The 591-nt window shown below is 62.3% G+C and overlaps 1 protein-coding gene across 1 annotated transcript in view; it reads left to right on the top strand.

The window, feature by feature from the left end:
• Positions 1–591, top strand: part of CLIC6 (chloride intracellular channel 6) — a 46,949-nt gene that overhangs the window by 749 nt on the left and 45,609 nt on the right. The window contains exon 2 of the mRNA XM_008568324.1: positions 242–554. Within this exon, the coding sequence (XP_008566546.1) occupies positions 242–554 (313 nt within the window). The remainder of the gene's footprint in view (positions 1–241; positions 555–591) is intronic.

Raw genomic sequence — 591 nt, forward strand, 5'->3', positions numbered from 1 at the left:
TCACTCCAGGGGTAAGGTAGGAACTAGGTATTTGGGTGTGTGTTTCGGGGGTGATTTAAATGGCTCTGGAACTTGAAGCTGCTCCATAACACACGCAAGCGTCCAGTAGAACCGGGAGCTTTTCATTAAAATCCAGCAGGGCCACAAGAAGCCTGTCATTGGCCAGGTTCCCAGGCCACCCGAACCTGGAGTGGGGGAGGAGGAGAGGGGGGATTAAAGACAAACCCCGCCCAAACCCTAGGGCGATGGAGTTGGCACCAAGGACGTCTGGTCACCCCCAGGACAGCGGACAGAGCGTCGGGCACTTCAAAGGGCGCAGGAGCGAAGCAGCCCTCCTCGCGGTGCCTGGCTCCTCCGCGGCCCGCGCGTCGAGATCAGGGTCTGGGTGGGAAGCAAACGCGCAATCAGCGAGAAGCACGAGCGGTGGAGGAAAAGTCCAGAGAGCTTAAGCCAGAAGGAAGCGGGGCAGCGTCTCGAGCACAAGCAGATTTTGCCCTGCACGTCCAGCGCGCCGCTCCGGTGCCCCGGAGAAACCTTCGTCACCGGAGCCCGGAGTGGGGCGTCCTCCGGGGGAGGGGGCGCAGCGGCCCC

Source organism: Galeopterus variegatus, unplaced genomic scaffold (assembly GCF_000696425.1).
Source record: "Galeopterus variegatus unplaced genomic scaffold, G_variegatus-3.0.2 Scaffold398, whole genome shotgun sequence".
NCBI lineage: Eukaryota > Metazoa > Chordata > Mammalia > Dermoptera > Cynocephalidae > Galeopterus > Galeopterus variegatus.